General features: G+C 40.9%; 2 protein-coding genes across 5 annotated transcripts in view; both read right to left on the bottom strand.

Annotated features, from left to right (window-relative positions):
• hao1 (hydroxyacid oxidase (glycolate oxidase) 1) overlaps positions 1–11,693 on the bottom strand; it is a gene marked incomplete in the record, with an annotated part of 19,282 nt that extends 7,589 nt beyond the window's left edge. Inside the window, 3 exon segments of the mRNA XM_014024880.1 lie at positions 412–682; positions 4,020–4,171; positions 11,514–11,693. Of these exon segments, the coding sequence (XP_013880334.1) occupies positions 412–682; positions 4,020–4,171; positions 11,514–11,650 (560 nt within the window).
• Positions 11,694–11,977: 284 nt separating this feature from the next.
• Positions 11,978–19,114, bottom strand: part of smg1 (SMG1 nonsense mediated mRNA decay associated PI3K related kinase) — a 108,320-nt gene continuing 101,183 nt past the window's right edge. For all 4 annotated transcript variants that reach the window (XM_014024876.1, XM_014024877.1, XM_014024878.1 and 1 more), the window contains 7 exons: positions 18,047–18,226; positions 17,639–17,866; positions 17,265–17,476; positions 17,051–17,151; positions 15,707–15,883; positions 15,523–15,629; positions 11,978–13,133 (listed from right to left, as the gene is read on the bottom strand). In XM_014024876.1, the coding sequence (XP_013880330.1) occupies positions 13,056–13,133; positions 15,523–15,629; positions 15,707–15,883; positions 17,051–17,151; positions 17,265–17,476; positions 17,639–17,866; positions 18,047–18,226 (1,083 nt within the window). In that variant the 3' untranslated portion in view covers positions 11,978–13,055. The remainder of the gene's footprint in view (positions 13,134–15,522; positions 15,630–15,706; positions 15,884–17,050; positions 17,152–17,264; positions 17,477–17,638; positions 17,867–18,046; positions 18,227–19,114) is intronic.

The raw sequence follows: 19,114 nt of genomic DNA, 5'->3' as shown, positions 1-19,114 counted from the left end.
CACACACACACACACACACACACACACACACACACACACACACACAAGTTTGCACAGCTATGCAATTGGGGACATTCCATTGACTTTCATTACGTTTCTACAGTCTAACCTTGACCACTAACCCAAACCCTAACCTCACAGGTACCTACCTGACCCTAAAACTAACCTAAACTCAATTCGCACCTTGGTCCTAAACCCAACCCCAACCCACCAATGGCATTTAAACCAAATGGGGACTCGACTTTTGTCCCTAAATGTAGGATTTTGTTCTTATAATTGCCCCCAAATGTCACCAAAGCCAACCCCCCCCCACCCACACACACACACACACATTAAAGAGTTAAAACAGCACAACCTTTTGTTAAGTTGGCAGAAATTGACAGGTGGATTACATCTGTAGCTAGGTCCTACCTCAAATGTGGGGGCATTTTAAAGCGGTTGCGCACATCGTCCAGCCTCTTCCCCAGGTATGGAGTATCTACAGTAACAAAGATAGCTTTGTACCCTGCCTTTTCCGCCCTGCGCACCAAAGACAGCGTGAGCTCTCGGTCTTTGTAGATGTACAGCTGCATCCAGAGAACACCCCCGCTGCCCGGTGAGGTCGTCATCGCTGACATCACTTCTTCTATACTGGAGGTGGCCCAGGAGCTCAGCATCATCCCTGTTCCTGCTGCTTTGCATGCTGCGACATACATCAGGGTGGAAGATGTTACAGATATTCCATAAACAGATTATCCTTAGAATCATGATGTGCATTAAAATGCTTAGCTTTATTTTAAGGAATGCATAATGCCCACTGCCTTACAACCCAAAGGTCGTGACTAAGATCATCTCAGGTTGAGAAGTGATGTAGTTGTAGTTGTTCTGCTCAAACCTTAAAAAATAATGTGCATCATTTCATTCAAATATGCGATATTTCAGCTGATCTGTTAGGACTTGGAGCATGGGTTGTGAATAAATATTTTTTCTACTACCACACCAAATTTCAGCTCAGTATCAATAAAATTGTTTGAGCTACAGCCATTATTGAGTTTTATAAGGCCAGGGGACTGTGGCAGCCATCTTGAGTTGGTTGGATCCTAAAAGTAATCAGTTATGGATTCTATGATTACTTTTGAAAGGTTTCATTAAAACTGCAGCAGGTAACTTAAATAGGGAAATATCGTGTAAATCAACTTTTTTGAGTTTTATATCATGTTATAATGTTATCATCAAAAACATGCCCAGAGGTTTGCTTTGACTCATTCATGAGAAATCCTGTGCTGTCCTGAGGCAGCCAGGCAGGGGAGCAAAAACGACCGACTGGGCCTAGAACCGCCTTTTGGGATCAGCTCCTCCTCTGGGCTGTGTCTCCAAGCTGAGCTTCCTCATCACAGAGCACACCCCACTCTTTCCCCTACGCACCCCGCCCATGACTCCTGCAGGCAGAAATGGGTGGGACAGAAACGGAAGGTGGTTCTTAAAGAGACAGAGGCCAATTTCAAGGTGTTTAGAAACTGATATGATTAGAAGTCAAGTTTATTTTTGATTTAAACTTAAAACCAACATTTTAACAACTGAAGGTGACAGTTTTTTATTATGGTATAGAATTTAAATATATGCCCGAGAAACACATAATATTACCCCTGTAAAAATGTATTTATTCATTTTATTTTTTACATAAAACTGTTTAAAAAAATCAAGCTCCTCTGGCTCCTTCCAGTGGTACTACTGCAGTTTACAGGAATAAGCTTCCAGTCAGGAACAGTCAATCAGAGCAGAGAAAGAACTTAACGTTACAGGAAAACTGACAATTTCTGAGGATTTAGAATCTGTGGAGTCCCTGCTGCTAAACCCACATGTTCAGGGCAGGCTGTGCTGTGGGGGAGGAGCTGTGAAAGGAGGGATGTGGCGCAGCAGAGAGCAAGGGGGAGGGTAAGGTGAGGCCCTGCCCCCTTGCTCTCTGCTGCGCTCCCTGTGGCTGCCTGATCAGTTCCGGTAGCATGATCCGTACTGTCACCTCATTTGCGCATGCGCTAAATCATAGACATATTTATTTATAATAACTTGCTAACTATTTTCTAGACAATAATGTTATAACTCATCTTTTCTTCATTTAATTTTTTTCCTGGAATAAAAATCCACAGCTAAAACATTGCCTTTTCTATGAAAAATTGCAGATGATGAAAGACTGAAATCGAATGAATTCTGTCATCAGTTTAGCGAAATGCTACATACTAAAAACAATGTTTCTGGGACAGTACAGATCGTGCTTCCGGTACAGATTGGGCAGCCACACTCCCCATTCCAAATTTTCACGCTATGTTCACGGTTTTCTCTGAACTCAGGGCTTCAGCTTTAAAAACCATTCAGTGGTTGAATGGATATTTTGAGGTCAGACAGAGTTGAATCCAATTGCAAAATCCTGAATCCAGATCTTGTACAGTCAGTGTTTAGAGTATCATTTAGGGATCAGTCTCAGCTAACAGCTTTACAAATATTAGCTCAGTTTCTGTAAAACTGACAGAGTTAAATGCACAGTGTGTAGGATTTGTTGTTTTCAGCGACATCTAGTGGTTGAGTGGTTGAATCATCCTCCCTGGTCCTCCCCCCACCCCCACCCCCCGCTTCCAAACGCAAAGGAGTTGCTACGGTGTCTCTCAGGTGTCAAAAACCTTTGATAATTCCAACCGCGATGTCTACCAGCAGCTTCAGGGCTAGTGATGTTTCAAGTGGTAAGATTATGAGCTTTAATAAGTAAAATTATCCCAGCTACAATGACAGACAACAAATATTACATTTATAGTATTACAACTAAAACCGTTTTTGACACTGCCACCGCAGTTTGTCCTTCATGAGCCTTCGTAGACAAGATGGTGGTGCAAGATGGCGGCTGCCTGTAGTGGTGACCCGCGACCATGGAGATATAAACAGCTTTTTATAAGGTAAAAATAATAAAACAAGGTCTTTGTCTGCAATGATCAGACATGTTTTTTATTATTGTCATCAGTGATTATCTCAAGTTCGGCTAAAAGAATTGACAAAATACTGTGCCTTTAAAGACATTTTTGTGTGTTAATATCACTTTGGTGTGGTGGCCATCCAGAATTTAGTTGAGTCCAGAAGTTAATATGTATGTATGCCTCAGTGTAGCTGGGGCTACAATGTAGAATAGAATAGAATAGAATAGAAATAGCATTTATTGTCCCACTGAGGGTAAATTCAGGTGTCACTGCAGCGTCAGTACAGAGGTTCACACACTAGTTGCTTTACAAACTATAGAGAGTACACACAAAACAAAAATTAACACTGACTAGCCATGATACGAATAAAAATATATAATATAAAGAATTGCGCAACAGAAAACGACATGTTTTGTAGCTTACTACTATCAGTGTGTGAATGTACGAGTGAATGGTTGAAGTGTAAAGTGTTTTGGAGTCTGTATGGACTTGATAAAGTGCTACATAATTCAAAGCCATTAACCATTTAATCAGTTGTTGATTAAATGAACCACTTACAGATGTGAGGGGATTTACAGCTGTAAATCCCCTCACATCTGTAAGTGGTTCATATTTTGTACAAACATCAAACTCGCACACAGAAACCATTATTGCCTGTTTGCTTTTTGTAGTGAGAAATAAATATAGACATTTTGTATTCCCAGCTTTGTGTGTTTATAGGTGAGTGCATATGTGTGTGTGTGCACTTGTTTCTGCTACAGAGTGAGGACCATCATGTTTTAACCAACAAAGTGAGTGGAAGTGAGGACATTTTCATGGTCCTCACTTTTTTGCAGTTCTACTGTGTTCTACTAGTTTGGTTTAGAGTTATGGTGTGAACTAAGCTTTGGTTCAGGTTAGGGTTAACTAAAGACCAGTAATGGTTAGGGTTATGGAAAATGTCTGGGTTAGGCATAAATACAGTTACAAAAATGAATGGAAATCAAAGTCCTTAGTTATACGAATGCACAAGGATGTGTGTGTGTGTGTGTGTGTGTGTGTGTGCGTGTGTGTGTGTGTGTGTGTGTGTGTAGTAACCTCTTGCTGTAGCCGTCTCTCCTGCAGGATGAGCCATCCTCTGCATTGCTGTGGCTCCAACACAGAGAGGCATGCTGAGATTCTGTCCCAACATGGTCAAAGACAAATCCACAATAGACACATCCCTCATTACTCGAGGGATAAGATGCCACCTAGGACACACACAATTTTTAAAAAGTAATATAGAATAAATCACAGAGGAGTGGCTAATATTAAAGAAAAATGGTAACTAATATAACTTTGACCAGAAGCTGGAAGTTGACAAACACCTTAATTCTAGTTTCCATCATTCCACATAAACAAAATCTCTTGTCTAAACATACACTGCCAAAATCACAGGTCACAAACTCTTAATATTTTGTTAGATCGTCTTTAGCTTTGATCAGGACACATACACACACACAAGGACAAAACTGTTGGTACCCCTAATTTAATGAAAGAAAAACCCACAGTGGTCACAGAAATAACTAGAATCTGACAAAAGTAATAATAAATGAAAATTCTATGAAAATGAACAAATGAAATTCAGACATTGCTTTTCAACCATGCTTCAACAGAATAATAAAACTCATGAAACAGGCCTGGACAGAAATGATGATTCCCTTAACTTAATATTTTGTTGCACAATGTTTTGAGTCAATCACTGCAAACAAACGATTCCTGTAACTGTCAATGAGACTTCTGCACCTCTCAGCAGGTATTTTGGTCCACTCCTCACGAGCAAACTGCTTCAGTTGTCTCAGGTTTGAAGGGTGCCTTTTCCAGACGGCATGTTTAAGCAACAGAATTTAGGTCAGGGCTCATAGAAGGCCACTTCAGAATAGTCCAATGTTTTCCTCTTAGCCATTCTTGGGTGTTTTAGCTGTGTTTTGGGTCATTATCCTGTTGCAGGACCCATGACCTGCGACTGAGACCAAGCTTTCTGACACTGGGCAGCACATTTCTCTCTAGAATGCCTTGATAGTCTTGAGATTTCATTGTACCCTGCACAGTTTCAAGACCCCCTGTGCCAGATGCAGCAAAGCAGCCCCAGACCATAACAGAGCCTCCTCCATGTTTCACAGTAGGGACAGTGTTCTTTTCTTGATATGCTTCATTTTCCCTCTGTGAACACAGGGCTGGTGTGCCTTGCTAAAAAGTTCAGTTTTTGTCTCATCTGTCCAGAGGACATTCTCCCAGAAGCTTTGTAGGCTGTCAACATGTAGTTTGGCAAATTCCAGTCTGGCTTTATTATAATTTGTTTTCAACAATGGCGTCCTACTTGGTCATCCCACATTAANGAAAATGAACAAATGAAATTCAGACATTGCTTTTCAACCATGCTTCAACAGAATAATAAAACTCATGAAACAGGCCTGGACAGAAATGATGATTCCCTTAACTTAATATTTTGTTGCACAATGTTTTGAGTCAATCACTGCAAACAAACGATTCCTGTAACTGTCAATGAGACTTCTGCACCTCTCAGCAGGTATTTTGGTCCACTCCTCACGAGCAAACTGCTTCAGTTGTCTCAGGTTTGAAGGGTGCCTTTTCCAGACGGCATGTTTAAGCAACAGAATTTAGGTCAGGGCTCATAGAAGGCCACTTCAGAATAGTCCAATGTTTTCCTCTTAGCCATTCTTGGGTGTTTTAGCTGTGTTTTGGGTCATTATCCTGTTGCAGGACCCATGACCTGCGACTGAGACCAAGCTTTCTGACACTGGGCAGCACATTTCTCTCTAGAATGCCTTGATAGTCTTGAGATTTCATTGTACCCTGCACAGTTTCAAGACCCCCTGTGCCAGATGCAGCAAAGCAGCCCCAGACCATAACAGAGCCTCCTCCATGTTTCACAGTAGGGACAGTGTTCTTTTCTTGATATGCTTCATTTTCCCTCTGTGAACACAGGGCTGGTGTGCCTTGCTAAAAAGTTCAGTTTTTGTCTCATCTGTCCAGAGGACATTCTCCCAGAAGCTTTGTAGGCTGTCAACATGTAGTTTGGCAAATTCCAGTCTGGCTTTATTATAATTTGTTTTCAACAATGGCGTCCTACTTGGTCATCCCACATTAAGTCCACTTTGGCTCAAACTAGGGCTGCCACGATTAATCAATTAATCGACGACTAATCGATTATTAAAATAATCGTTTGTGGCAGCCCTAGCTCAAACAACGATGGATGGTTTGATCTGACACTGATGTTCCTTGAGCTTGAAGTTCACCTTTAATCTCTTTAAAAGTTTTTCTGGGCTCTTTGTTACCATTTGTATTATCAGTCTCTTTGATTTGTCATGAATTTTCCTCCTGCGGCCATGTCCAGTGAGGTTGGCTACAGTCCCCTGGATCTTAAATTCCTGAATATGTGCAATTGTAGTCACAGGAACATCAAGCTGCTGGGAGATGGTCTTATAACCTTTACCTTTAACATGCTTGTCTATAATTTTCTTTATCTCCTGAGATAACTCTTTCYTTCRCTTCYTCTGGTCCATGTTGAGTGTGGTACACACTCTGTCACTAAACAGCACAGTGAGTATCTGTAGCCCTATATACAGGCCCACTGACTGATTACAAGATTGTAGAGACCTGTGATGCTAATTAGTGGACACCTTGAGTTAACATGTCCCTTTGGTCACATTATTTTCAGGGGTAACATATTACTGTAACCACCACTTAAAAACATGAAAATGCTCTACATATCAAAAATAAATTTGACTTTGCATCGTATCTAAACACATTGCAATTGGCCTCTGGCTCTCTAGAACCTCCTACCGTTTTAGACACTTCCACTTCAGCACGTTTTCACAACAGTGCTTCAGGAGCTTGGCTGCAGACTAACCTCCAGGGAGGAGCTTTGTGTAGACAGTGCTTTGTACCAGCAAGTGTTCAGGCAGCTCCACGTGGCTGCAACAGGAGATTCAAGGATTTCTCAAAAATGCATGAATGAGTCAAAGCAACAGTCTGGGGATGTTTTTAATGAGGGAATGACATTATAACATGATATGAAGCTTAAGAAAATCTATTTTGCATACTACCACCCCTTCAAGGAAAACTTGTGATCAAGTTAAAGGATGTTTTTTTTTATGTAGCATCCCAAGATATAACTCACTTTGTGAACTCAGCTACTACCACGCTAATGTTGAACACAGTAAAACTGACTGAATTATAGACATTTGTTTGCTATTTATGATCTACCATGAGGGCCAAAGTAACCAGCTGAAGATATACATCCAATAAATACTTTTCTGGAGTTTTAATAAAACCTGTTTAATTGTTTGAGATATTTGCAAACAAACTGACCATAATTTGGATGATTATTTTTATTTGCGCAGAGTAACAGCTGGGCTTTATGTTTGAAAGGCTGGCTTTATTGGTTTTACTTGGAAAATTAATTTAAACTCAGAATGTATTTAGAGCTCATGTACGAGCTTCGAACAAATGTTTGTTCAGCAGCTGAGTAAAATCTGTTATTGCTTCTCCTTTTCAAACCTAATAAATCTAATTTAAATATAGCAAATTTACAAACATTTTGTAATCCAGAAATGAAATATAAATACATTTTTTTTGGGGTGGAACACCAAAGGTTTTAGGAAACAAAGTTAAATACACTTTGAATTTTATGCCATAATGAACTCAAACTCAACAGTTAAACCTTATTTGACAAATTAAAAGAAAGAAAGAAAGAAAGAGAAAGGACAAGAGAGAGAGAGAGAGAGAGAGAGAGAGAGAGAGAGAGAGAGAGAGAGAGAGAGAGAGAGAGAGAGAGAGGCAGATCCAGCTGATCAGTGCATCCTTCCTGTCCAAAGTTTCACTCAACTCAGCCTCAGCACCATCAGCTGTCAGTTCTCAGCACACATACATTTACATCTCAACAGAGATGATGTTGGATCGAGAAAACAGCAACAAACTAAACAAATCGTGTCATGCTGAGGTGTGGAGGTTTAATATTAGCGAATGATGTGCTCTTAATAAAACTGCTGTTTTAAAAAATGATCAGTCAGAGGAAGCTGGAGCCTTGGTTTAATTCAGAGTGGTGTATTTTAAAACAGACATTTAGAAAGTTAGGATTAAAAACTGGTGCTTCACTAACATGGAAGAATTTTATTTAACCTGGAGAAAGAGTCTGCTAACATATAATAAAGCCCTTTGTAAAGCTACAGCTTCATCTTTATACAGGAGCTTTATCCAAACCATGAACAGCCTGCTAGATCCTGTTCCAACCAGACTGATCAACGAGGCTCAAACTAACTGTGAAAACAGACATCAAGAAAAGAATATGGCAGAAAATATGAAGCAGAATTCACCCACAAGCACAGGTGGGTAGAGTACCCACTAATTGTTCTTAGGTAAGAATTTCACCACTTATACTGTATTTTTTTCTCAACTAATAGTTCGAAGTATCCCTCTAAGAAATTACTCCGGTAAGAATAAAACAAGTTTTTGGTAAAAAGGCTACTCAATTCAGTTCAAATTCAGAAATACTTTATTGATCCCAGAGGGAAATTTGGTAAGTACTCAAGTACTGACCAACTGAATAGAGTTTGATTTAGAACTGGTTTAGTTCTTTGTCAGCTGTGTAATAAATCTCCAGATCTATAGATTGATCGATAGATTAATTTAAAATATTACGTATATTTCTGTCCCGTATTTATATGACATTAAGGGGAGTACCGATATTTCTTTTTCCACGTAAAGCATTGCTGGAAAGAATGTATTTAAGTGTAAAATAATTCTTAGCTTAAAGTTAGGCTTAAAAGTCAGTTATCAAGCATCTCCGATTAGTTTTAACATTAAACTTTAATGATAAACATATACTTTAATTGTAAAATAAAGACTGTAAAAATACTGTAGGATGTTCAGTTTGTATAATTTTTAAACTAAAAGTTTAAAAATATATTACAGACGAGGCCATTTTATTTACACACAAAGCATTCTGGGTAAATGATGACGTGGATAGGTCATCGGCACGAGGCTGCTAGCGAGCTATATCCACCCTGAAGGTTAATCTTGGACAATATCTGGTTATCGACTCTTTTAAATGAAACCAGAGAGCGTTGACAGAGAGGAGAAGGTAGAAATGACTCAGCCTGTAACTGAAAATATGGATGGAGGACAACAGAGCTGCTTCATGGAAGAAGAACTTCAGCTTAGTCTGTTAGCTTTAGCATTAACCCCGATGCTATCACCATATATATGTATTAGCTCAGCGCTACACGTTCTCCTCTCGTCATTGAGGTCCTCCATCCACATGACAGAGAGGGGAAACACAAAAAATGACTCAGTATGGAAGACCTCAGTTTAGGTTCTTTGTCGCGCTAGTGCCGAGCTAATTCATATAAGGCAGTAGCGTCGGCGCTAGCGCAAAGGCTAACAGGCTAAGCTGATGTTCTTCTTCCATGAAGCAGCTCTGTTGTCCTCCATCCATATTTTCAGTTACAGGCTGAGTCATTTCTACCTTCTCCTCTCTGTCAACGCTCTCTGGTTTCATTTAAAAGAGTCGATCATCAGATATTGTCCAAGATTAACCTTCAGGGTGGATATAGCTCGCTAGCAGCCTCGCACCGAGGACCTATTCACGTCGTCATTTACCCAGAATGCTTTGCGTGTAATTAAAATGGCTCCGTCCGTGTTAAAATATATTTTAAAAAATTTACAAAACTAAACAGTCTATAGTATTTTTACAGTCTTTATTTTACAGCTAAAATAAATGTTTATCAAATAAAGTCTAATGTTACAACTAATTGTGGATCCCTTTAAGCACAGTATCTAAATCTAAGAGCTGATTTAACAACACTTTGTAGTGCCGCAAAGCTGATCCTGGACGATGTCGTTAGGCACGGACCAATCACTGCATCTGAGTAATGTCAAGATAAAATTATGAAGTTCACGTTCAACACAGTAACGTTCACGTCACTTTGTACAGATTGTCTGAACATTACACAGATTTTCCTTATTTTCCATGAATACAGACTTGTAGAGGAAATCTCATGGATTTTTTTGTCACTGCATTTATTCACCATCTTACTAGCAAAAAAAAAATAAAATAAAATAAAAGTCTCCACCTGGATTTAACTCAGGTCTATGATGTGGGGTTGCTGCAGTTGGTCAGGTCCAGGTTCAGCAACAGTTTGTGCTCAAAGACTGAGGTCAGCTGACTACCTGAATATACTGAATGATCAGGTTATTCCAGCGATAGATTTTACCTTCTCTGATGGCACGGCCATATTTCAAGATGACAATGCCAGGATTCATCAGGCTGGGATTGTGAAAGAGTGGTTCAGGGAGCATGAGACATTATGGACTGGCTCCACAGAGTCCACTGAGAATCTTTGGGATGTGCTGGAGAAGGCTTTGCTCAGCGGTCAGACTCTAACATCATCAATACAAGATCTTAGTGAAAAATTAATGCAGCACTGGATGGAAATAAATCTTGTGATGTTGCAAAAGCAAATCCAAACAACGCCACAGTGAATGCATGCCGTAATCAAAGCCAAATCCAATGAAATATTAGAGTGTGACTTGTTTTTTGGCTAAGCAGTGTATTAAAAAGAGGGTATAATATTCTCTCCAAAAACTGCACAGAAATCTCCTTTTTAAGTCCAACATTATGCACACAGGTATGTGAAATAATTTCCCCCCTCATTTATTTTGTATTGCATGATTAAACCCATTTTCCACACCTTATTTTAATCACTCTGTACATTATAACTGAGAATCAAACTCGGGTGGGGGACTCCCATGCAGTTTCTGAGGAGGTGCAGTGTATCCTTGAGAACAGCTGTGATCTGTCCTCTCAGTCGTTCCAGGCTCCAACAAAACAGCAACTCTTAACCAGCTGAGACCTCTGGAGCTGCCTTAAATATCCCGGAGAGTAAAAGTGACTCTTAGGATTAATAATTCTCATAACTGGCCTTTACACTTGAGTCTGGAGCCCGCGAGGGGACACGGGAGAAAAAAAAAAACAGATCCTGACTTACTTTCTCTGAATCCTGAAAGTAAGTCAGGATCTGTTTTTATATATTTATTTCTCCCATGTCCCCTCGCGGGCTCCAGACTTAAGTCTGAAAGTAGGAATAAATTTAAGAAATTCTCAGCACTTAAGTCTAAATTTGATAAATACGAACCCTGAACTGACCCGCTGCCAATCAACTTTATTAGTTGCAAAATGTTTCTCCAGCTATTAATTTAAACTATTTTAAACAGCTGTTGCATCGATGCAGCTTTGAGATATTTTCCTGCATAATGTCATTTATAATTTACATAATGTCACAATATTTTTGGAGTTGGGGTTGTAAATAAATCTGGAGCATTTTATCGGTTTTCTCTCTTCTCCTCTCTGATGGCCTGACAGGTATTGGGCGACATAGGTCACAACACAAGCAGCTGCAGTTTAAAACGCTCTTGGGTAAAAATCAAAAGGAAAGTGTGGGAACTCCAACAGGTGCCGACTCAGACTTTAACCTTTATCCCTCATCCTAAATGTCCGAGTCCAGCAGAACTGGTCAGAGTGAGCTGTACCTGTTGAAGGCTGCCACGTTGTCAGACAGCGTGTTCTGTCCATCAGCTCCGGAGCGATAGTAGTCGTAGACAGCCTTTGGAAGAACTCTCCTGGCTTCCTCCTCAAAGTCAGAGACGCACACGCACTTCTGCGACATGGCTGCCAGTGCAGACCTGCTTCCTGTCAGTCTAACCTGAAATGATGGGATCAGCTGCAAATAAGCAAAGCAGCTGTAATCATTAACCTGCTGCTGCAGGCTTTATCGATCCACAGCCCCTGCATGACTTCTCTGTGAAGTTTCCTCTGAGTTTACACAAGATTACGTCTGCGGTTATGACTCTGGTTTACCAGACTTCATATCCTGTGTTTAGTTTTGGTGACAGGTGATGAAACAGAGCTGAGTGTGAACTTTGAACCATTGATCACAAGCTGCTAGCTGAACGCTGCGCTGCAGGCGGGCCGACGGCTTAAAGAAAACAACGCCTCTCAGTTTCACGTTTATTTGGCATCCAACAAATATCAATAAAAACTTTGGAGTTAACATGTTTCACCATCACCACAAACAGAATGTTTCAGAATAAAACTGTAAAACTAGATTAGTCAAGATTCATAAAATGCAACAGGCAAGTCAAAAAAAAGGAAAAAAAGAAAAAAAAAGAAAAAAAGGGGGAAAAAGAAGTCTACTCCTACAAATAGTTACAAAGCACAGCACAGACTAAAGATTAAGAATTAAGGAAAAACTAAGAGGTTCTCATCTTGTAACGACTGCTTTTATTCTCATCGATGAGCCATCCAAAACTATTTCAGGTGACGTGTTGTTTCAGTTGAATCCACAAACGCACAAGAATTATACTGGTTTTTTATTTATTTTTTTGATCTGTTCAAATTTGACAACATTCGCATCGTCACCGTTTTCTAATCGAAGCACTTTTTAAGGTTTCAGTGTCCGTGAAGAATCCTGTTCCTTCTTTGTTCTCATCAGAGACACGCCCGCCGTCCGAATCACACGTCACAGAAGCGAAAGGTGAAAAGAAAGAGTGCCCATGATGTCCTGTCCTTCTGAGACTGGACCCTGGTACAGTCCTCCCTGAAGGCGCCTTCAGAGGAAAACAGCTCACCTCTCCACCCCGCCCTCAGACGGAGGCAGTGATGTTTATAGGTACAACTTGAAGACGAGCTATGCAGGTAAGGGGGGAAGGGATTTCCAAGTCGAAGGGCAAGGAGAACTTTCCCCTCCTTCCCCCCTCTCCCCACGTCCGGCACCGGGGTTTTTTGCCACCCACCCAAACCCTGATTCAGGAAGGTGGGTCTGCAGGCCCACTAAGCACTGTGTTAGCCTGGTTGCCGGTGGTTGTTGGGGGGGGAGAGTGTGGTTGCAGCGATGCCACGAGGTCGCTGCCCCAGTTTGGTTGCCCGGGAGTACGGAAGGGCGGACGAAGCATCCGCCTCCCTTTGACTCCTCCTTGGGTGGCCCGGTGCTGCTCTTCCCACACCCAAGCGCCGCAGGACTCTGGTGCATCTCCAAGCCTTCGCTGGACCAAAGACATGAAGCAGCGTAGCGCTCACACCCAGGCTGTCCACCCCTCATATAACTGGGCCAGGTTGTCCATGTTGGTGGCCTCTTTAATGACAACGTCCACCTGCAACGACACGACAGGACGGCAGCTTAAAACATGTAGGAGGGCAGCATTCACCTTCACATTCAACACGTGGCTAATAACTTTAAAATACAGGAAGAGTGTAGCTGCAGAAAACACTTCATTCCTGCTCCGCCTCTCTGCCAGCACTCATGGTATTTGGTCTTTCTTCGTTGTTGTGATACATTGATGCTGAGTCAGTATTCTGTTTATAGATCCTTCCAGTGGTGGGCACAGTTCCACTCATCTGCTAACCTGCTTATTAGCGCCACAAATACTTTGATGAGCGGTTAGCATTTGCATTCACTTTATAAAGTAGTAACGGACTTAACACATGCTAAATTAATACTGGTTATTTTGTTTGTGGCTAAAAGTCGTTTATGTGTCGCTACACCCTTCATATATTCAATATTATTGACTTTCACATGTAGCAGTGACATTCTCAACAAAGCTGGGCTGTAAGCATAAACATAAAGACAAATACGTTCTCTGCTCTTAAACCCATCCTCATGGTTTCAGTTTACAGACAAAAACAGGGACTTTCATATTAATTTTAAGCAAAAGCTGAACAACTCTACACCTAAATCTACTGTAAAAAGAAATAAATCTGAAAATAATCCTTTTCAGATGTTTTCCCAGCATCCTTTGCAGCTGGTACATCAGTCACAGATATTTCTTGAGTTTGTTACAAAATTTTAAAAAGTTGAAACATGTTTGTTTTAATCTGAATCAAACAGTTCTTTTTATTTTTTGTGTTAATGTTTAAATACTGTATAAGAACTAAATGAGCAGAAACACAATTTCACAGGCTGTAACTTTTTCTCCTCACACGTCCGCTTTTCCTGTTCATCAGCTGTAGCTCCGCCTCCTGGCTTTATCGTAAAGCATGCCCGTCATTACCCAGCATGCAATGCACCACAATGTAGTTTCCCTATTCTCTATTTTCTCAAATTTCACCTTTAAAAGAGACCAACGCCTGTGATCTATGAAGTTGTGTTGACTTATGTTTGTCACATCACAAGTTTGGTTTGACATCTGTGTTGAAGTTTAGTTGGTGACTGTAAAACTGTAGCCTGGTTAAAACCAGACCCTGTCCTTCACTTTGCTTCGTACAGAGGGTCTGGACTTGCTGCTATTGGCGTGGCCTCTGCTGAAGTGTGTGTGTGTGTTGTCGCTGTGAAGGAGGCTAAGCTAAGAAGCTAACCGGAAATCGCGTTTGCTGTAAACAACCCTGCTGAGAGGAGAAATATACCGAGCCAAATGAGACGGCTGTAAATGAGAGCTGCTGCTTTGTCAGACAAATTTATTTTAATTTGGAAGCCTTATCAACACAGACTGGCTTCATTCACTTCCTCCACTGCCGTATGCTAAACTAACTAGCAGACACTGTGCAGAACATCGTCGTCATTCAAAACTCCGCCCTCTGTTTGCTGATTGGCCCAGGTAAAAATAAACTACAAGCAGACACTGCGCAGCAAGTAAAACTGAGGTCTGGGCCCAGAAACAGGAAGTAGAACTGAACACTGGAGGAGGGCTTCAAAAGACAAAACCTGAGTGCAGCAGCACATTATTCCTGCTGCCACATGGTGGACTAGATGTTAATGTTAAATTTTAGTCTTTTAAATTTATCTTCTGCAATTTTTAAAAACATCAATTTAGCTTTATATTGCTAGAGGAACTAAGAAATTTGTGAGTTTATGATTTTAAAGATTAAAAATTAGCATTTTGCATATTTTAAAACTTTTAGCTACTTTGATTTAGCTAATTTGAGCTTTTTTCTACTTGTTCTATCCTTTGAGCTACACAATAACAAGAGAAAAAGCTGGAAGAAGCTTCAACCATTTTTATTAAATTTGATGGTTTTAAACTTTAGCAAGTCATCTTCAGCACTCAACATTAGCACTACATTTATTAAGCAAATGCTAATTTCTTTAGTTAAACTATTTGCTCCACAATATAAATTATCTTAGATAATTATACGCAGGGCTGACATGAGTGGTGTAATACATATCAGGTTCAGAGCAGGCCTTATTTCAGCATCAAACTCCACTAGAAAGTTACAGATTCAATGACGTGTTTGTAGTTTCTGAGCTGGTTCCAGGACTCATCTGATGCTCTCCTGCTCAGTTTACACCAATCCAACACAAGAAATTACAGGAAAAACTAAAACCATTGCTCAACCTGACTAGTAAAATTTAAAGTCAAAGCATTTCATTCTTTTTAACTTCATTTGTAATAAACTTATCTGTTCTAAATTTTGTTATTTTTCATGCATTGCCTTTAATTTTACTTTAACTTTTGACATAATTCTGCAGCTTAAATGAAGTCCAGTGAACATGATGTTAATGATGTGGAATGCTATAAGGCCTGAGGACATGGTGGTGTGTGGTACCTGCTCTGTGACACTCATTCTTCTGTTGGGATCCACGTCTCTGCCTTCCAGCTTGGCTTTAACCCTCTTCCACACACTGACTGCATATGAGTTCCTCTCTTGGACAGCTGCAACAGAAAATAAAAAGCCTGTTGGAAAGCGTGTGGTGACATCAGCAGACTGTGCTGAGAGCGCAGAGCGGTACCTCGTCCTGTTTTGGGGTCTCGTACGGCCTTCTTTGGACTGGGGTTGAGACCTTTGCTGTTCATCAGCAGCGTGCTCGGTGGGGTGTCTGTGGGTGTCCCCAAGTTACGTGGCACCACTTTGCGTGCATTCTGGGACATGGAGTCTGGCTGGGTCTTCACTCCACTGCATCTTACAGCTGAACCCAAACAACACACAACGTTGTGCAGAAAAGACTGTCAATCTGTGTTTGATTCAAAGCAAATCAATTCAGTTTCAAAACTTTAAATTTAGTGAAATTTGTTTTCAAAACATTGCGTTTGATTTCTAATTATGTAGTCATCTCACTGAACTAACCTCCTTCTGCCCTCCCACAGCTCTTATAAGTATATAAACAATAGCAATGGCTGGATATAGGGCTGGGAGGTATGACCGGTGAAAATGTTGAAAATACCGTGATACTGTATAAAATTTTGATCATATCGCCCAGCTCTACCCTGATTAGACCTGGGCGGTACGACCCACATTTCATATCACAGTATTTTCAACAATTATACCAGTATCATGGTATTTAATGGTATTTTTCTTTTCATCACAGCTCAGCTGATAATAAAATACCCAAATGTTGTTTATTGATTAGCAACCACCAGCAGCTGAAGTTACTCTCTTTCTGAAACACAAACTATTTATTAACCTTTTTTCTTTCACTGTGTTGGTTTCCCTCCTCTTCTTCTGCCTTTTCTTCTCTGCCTGGTTGTAGAGAGTAACCACGCATTTTGGTTTGGTTGTGAAGGAGGAGGGTTGAGCAAAGATCATTATCTGGTCTATTGTTTTGTGTTTTTCAATAAAGCTCTCGCAGTAGAAAACCACTGCCCCCCGGGGTTTTTCACAAAGAACGTTTCCATACATTTACAGTGAGCATGAAATCTATCTGTGCACATCACATATATATATATATATATATATATACTACAGTCAGCGATGGTGAAAACTGGGAAATTTTTTTTGAAAGTTAGTCAATATAAGCAGCTGAGTCGCCACATGCTGCTTGATACTGAGAACCTGCTAGCTTGCTAATGCGCATAGCGGTGCTGCGAGGAGAAGTGTCCTCCATGACACAGTACGATGGCGGGCACGACGTAACGTTCCGAACATGTTCTGCTTATTTAAACCGGTATGTTCGGTATTCAGAAAACTCATACAGCTAAAATAAAAAACGGCTTTCGGTACAGATTGGTAACTTTAAAACTGAAACATCTTCTTTCACTTTTGTTACCATCTTTACACCTAAAGTTTGCAGATTTTCGGTGAATAACAAGAACAAAAAAAAAAAAAAAAAAAACCTTTTAAAGTTTCTGTTCCATACCTGCTGCGAAGCTTGTTTGAGCTGAAGAAACAGGACTGGTGCACTCAGCTTCTCTGTCTGTCACCAGAGGGGAGGCAAAGCCCACCAAACCATTATAAACACTGTTGTGACAGAGAGGATCACAAATCAGGACAGGATTCATGACAGGAAATGAGAGTATGTATACTCTCACACAAATCTGCTTTTTTTAGTGTAAATGTGTTTTTAGTTTTACCTCAGGCTCTGGGTGTGCAGCTCCTTTAAGGTAGCAGGGATCTCTTCCAGAAGATCCAGCTGATCCTGGTTGCGATGCTGCCCACTGGCTTGAACCACAGTGAATAAAACCAGCTGGACGTTGTCTTGCCAGGCTTTGTACTCCAACAAGTAGTGCCGTACACTGCCCTCATACGCCACCTCTTCACCATCTGCTAGTGCTGCCTCCTCATCCTGTACGACACACGAACCGACAATGACTACTGGCTCGCAGGTGGAGTATGATATTTTGTTTTAAACAGATTCAAATGAACGTTTGCATACAAAATCATGCATGAGGCTGAAAAAGCAGTGTTACTTTGTAAAACCCTGCAGTGCGTCGGGCCTTGTGTGTACCTTTGCCATTGCTCTAAGCAGGTGTTTGACATCGGCCAGTAAACGGTTGTGGTTGGAGAGAATAGTCTTAATGGAGTCGACAAGCAGCTGCAGCGTTTCCCCACAAGCCTCGAGCTGCTGCTCCTGCTCCTCCTGGTTCCTCCGCTCCATTCCCAGATTCTCCTCCAGCTGTCTCTGGGCGCAGCTCAGCCAGTCAGGACTGCCTATTGATAGGTCTGTCACCGGGCCCTGGCAAAACAAAACATTATTTTTATTTAAGTCTTGAAGATTATTCTCTTTTCAGAGTGAAATCAATCCTGAAATCAATGAGCTGACAAAAACGTAAAAATAACATGTAATGGATCTGATACCACTGAGACTTAAGAGACCTGACACATCAATAAACTGGAGGTCAGAAGTTAAATTCACCAGTCTGTGTAAAAGTTGAAGCTCCAGTGGAGACACCGTGCTGCTGAACTGGGCAGCATAGGAGCAGGTCTGCTGGCAGCGTTTCAGCAGCTCAAACAGGGCTGCATCCATGCTGAGAGCCTCGGTGGATCGGGTCCGGAGGCTTTCAAAATTAAGGATCGTGGAGCACAAGAAGGTCACCTGAAAATTTAATTGAATATCAATAAGAACACAAAACTAATAAAACTGCATTCTCTGTGAAAAATAACTGCTAAATGACTGATAACATTTGTTAAAAACCCTGAAAATTGTTAAGTTGAGATGCAAAACACTAGTGAAAAGTGACCAAAGGCTAGCTTAAAGCTAAGGCAGCAAGATGCTAGCTAAAAGTAGAAAAAGGCAACCTAAAAAAATTATAGGTCTGGATTTAAACCACCAGTAGGAAAAATCTAGATAGAGGCTGAAAGCAACAAAAGGTATATAAAAGCTAAATTTAGCAAAACACAAGCTAAAAGTAGCACATGGCTAGTGAGGAGCTAAAAACTACAAAATGCTATAACTGCAAGCTCAAGAATCAGAAGACTAGCTAAAACAACACGAACCTAGCTAAAAGTTTAAAGAGTAACTTACCCCAAAATTAACTTTTTTAGCTGATAAACTGTCTAGAATGTGTCTGAAATGTTATTTAGTACTGTTTCTGTGCTAATTTTGATGTTTTTGTGCGTATTTGTCCAAATCTCTAGCATTTGGTCTAAAAAGGTCTTTTTGCTGCTCATATGGGTGGAGCAGTGGTACTGCAGGCTAATTTGCATATTGGTTAACGGTTCTCCTCTGTGACGTGCTTCTCCACAGTTTCGTCACAGCGGCTGTGTTCTGGTATAAAAGCCTCTCTCTAAGACACGCCCCTGCAGCAGTCAGAGGGTGGAGCTGTTAGCAAGCTTAGCATGATCGTCTGTTGACCTTCAGCCTCGGGTGGGGAGAGCTGACTGCTGCGCTGCTCTCTCTCTCCCCCTCTCTACACACACACACACACACACACACACACACACACACACACACACACACACACACACACACACACACACACAG

The sequence above is a fragment of the Austrofundulus limnaeus genome, unplaced genomic scaffold (assembly GCF_001266775.1).
Source record: "Austrofundulus limnaeus strain Quisiro unplaced genomic scaffold, Austrofundulus_limnaeus-1.0 Scaffold444, whole genome shotgun sequence".
Lineage (NCBI taxonomy): Eukaryota > Metazoa > Chordata > Actinopteri > Cyprinodontiformes > Rivulidae > Austrofundulus > Austrofundulus limnaeus.
This window is presented reverse-complemented; position numbering and strand designations above follow the sequence as displayed.